At 43.3% G+C, this 1,989-nt stretch overlaps 1 protein-coding gene across 1 annotated transcript; it reads left to right on the top strand.

Annotated features, from left to right (window-relative positions):
- Window positions 1-344: 344 nt before the first annotated feature.
- LOC145858958 (cholinesterase-like) lies at window positions 345-1,784 on the top strand. Its single transcript, XM_082957619.1, has 3 exons — window positions 345-616; window positions 1,501-1,526; window positions 1,660-1,784. Exons 1-3 carry the CDS (start codon window positions 345-347, stop codon window positions 1,782-1,784), a joined length of 423 nt encoding a protein of 140 aa, XP_082813745.1.
- The last annotated feature ends 205 nt before the right edge of the window (window positions 1,785-1,989 follow it).

Raw genomic sequence — 1,989 nt, 5'->3', positions numbered from 1 at the left:
CGGTTGCGTCCTGTTTTGCCTGAGAAAGGTGCTTTGTCCACTCATCTCTGCTCTCCTGCGGCTGACTTCCATGCACCAGCTACACCCACCCGTTGACATCCGGGGAGCAACACTTCTTTTGGTATTACTGTATGGCTCAGTTTGTTCAGCATGGTCTTAGCAATGCCTGGGTTGTGGGTTTGATTCCCGGGGCCACCTATAGGATAAAAGTGTCTGCTAAATGGAATATATTATATTTGTACCCTCTGTCACAATCATAATGTTGTCTGTAATATAACATTGTTGAAAAACACACTTGTATTGTCCAAAATGACAGTGTTTCGGTCAAAGACCTACTCTCCGACATGGGCTTTGTCATAGGCCAGGAGAACTGCCTGTTCCTCTATGTGTGGACCCCCACCCTTAAGCCTGAGGCTGGGCCACCTGTGATGGTGTGGATCCATTGTGGCTACGTCCACATGCTAAGTAGGGAAGAGGAGGGGTACTCCCTGAGAGAGGAGCTGGCAGCCATGACTGAGGTGGTGTACATCAGCTTCAACTACAGGCTCAACTCCCTGGGCTTCCTGACTCTGAAGCTGCTGGGAGAGTGCTCACCCACTAACACGTATAAATTCAGGTAGTTCCCGTTTTGGACCTTTTGCTTCTATTTGATGAACTCTGGTGAAGAAATCAAATGTATAATAACCTACAACAGTATAGCAGAAGATGCCAATCCATAAATTTGTAGTCGCACGTGCCAACGTGCCAAACTGCAAACGTCATCAGCATGAAGGAAAATAGATGCTCTTCTTCTTGGCATTTTGCTGGCAAGTAATGTGCAAATAACCATTGACATTCGGACATTAACAAAGATGATACATTTTGTATTCCTCATAAAATTCCCTCATTCCTGCCCTCGCCACAGTTTAAGGTTATGAGCATGCATAACTGCAAACTCCTGGCCCAAATAATTTAGCACCAACTTAGCATTGCAAGCTCTCAATGTCTACAGCAGTTTTCTACCAGATAGCTCATGGTGTGTTCAAGTATGATAGTGGAGGCGATGTAGCCATTTTACAAACTATTTACCACACTTAACAGAGCTTTAAAATATTCATGGTATTTATATTTGTACTTCCGTCACATTGAATATTTTAAAGTGTGTATACCTATCCATTAAGATGTGAATATTTAATGTTCTTTGTCTTGTCTTGCTACCGATGCTGAGAGAAAAGGTTTTCTTTCTTGCACGCTAACACACATACTGTACACACAACACACACACACACACACACACACATACACATCTATGTGTGTAGGGCGCATGTAGAGCCTAAATTCTTATAAGACTCACCTCAGCCCCAATATGATATGACCCGTTAAATCAAATTAAGCTTTTTCATGGTGCAACAGTTTTAACTTTTGAGGAAGCCATTCATGCACGCAAGCACACGTACACACACAAAAGAGGTGATCTAAATCCCCTGTCCCATGTCCTATATCTGTATCCTGATCTGAAAGTGTTGGGTATTGGCACAAGCTTTCAGGTACCCTAGGTTAGATGGAGATTCTGAAATAGGAACAAGGATATGGAACATAGAAAACGAGGCCATGTCAGAATGGGATTGAGCCAGGCTTCTCTCATCTCTAATTGGTGTCCCGCCTTTTTGTGTCCCCCAGGAAACTACGGCTTCATGGACCAGATAGCAGCGCTGAAGTGGGTCCAGAGGAACATCCATGTGTTCGGAGGAGACCCCAATCAGGTCACCATGTTTGGGCAGAGCTCAAGTAACGTGGGGTGTTAAAGAATTCTCTTTTGTCTGTGAGACAGACATGGAGAGTTTGGTCGAGTCACTTTAGAGATTTAGATTTTTATGGTTGGTACCAAAAATGTTGTTCATCAAATCACATTTTATTGGTCACATACACGTGTTTAGCAGATGTTATTGCGAGTGTAGCAAAATGCTTGTCTTTCTAGCTCCAACAGCGCAGTAATAACTAACGAGTAAT

Source organism: Salmo salar, chromosome 11, assembly GCF_965601325.2.
Source record: "Salmo salar chromosome 11, fSalSal1, whole genome shotgun sequence".
NCBI classification, from domain to species: Eukaryota; Metazoa; Chordata; class Actinopteri; order Salmoniformes; family Salmonidae; genus Salmo; species Salmo salar.
The sequence above is the reverse complement of the archived record's forward strand: the minus strand, read 5'-3'. Positions and strand labels throughout refer to the sequence as shown.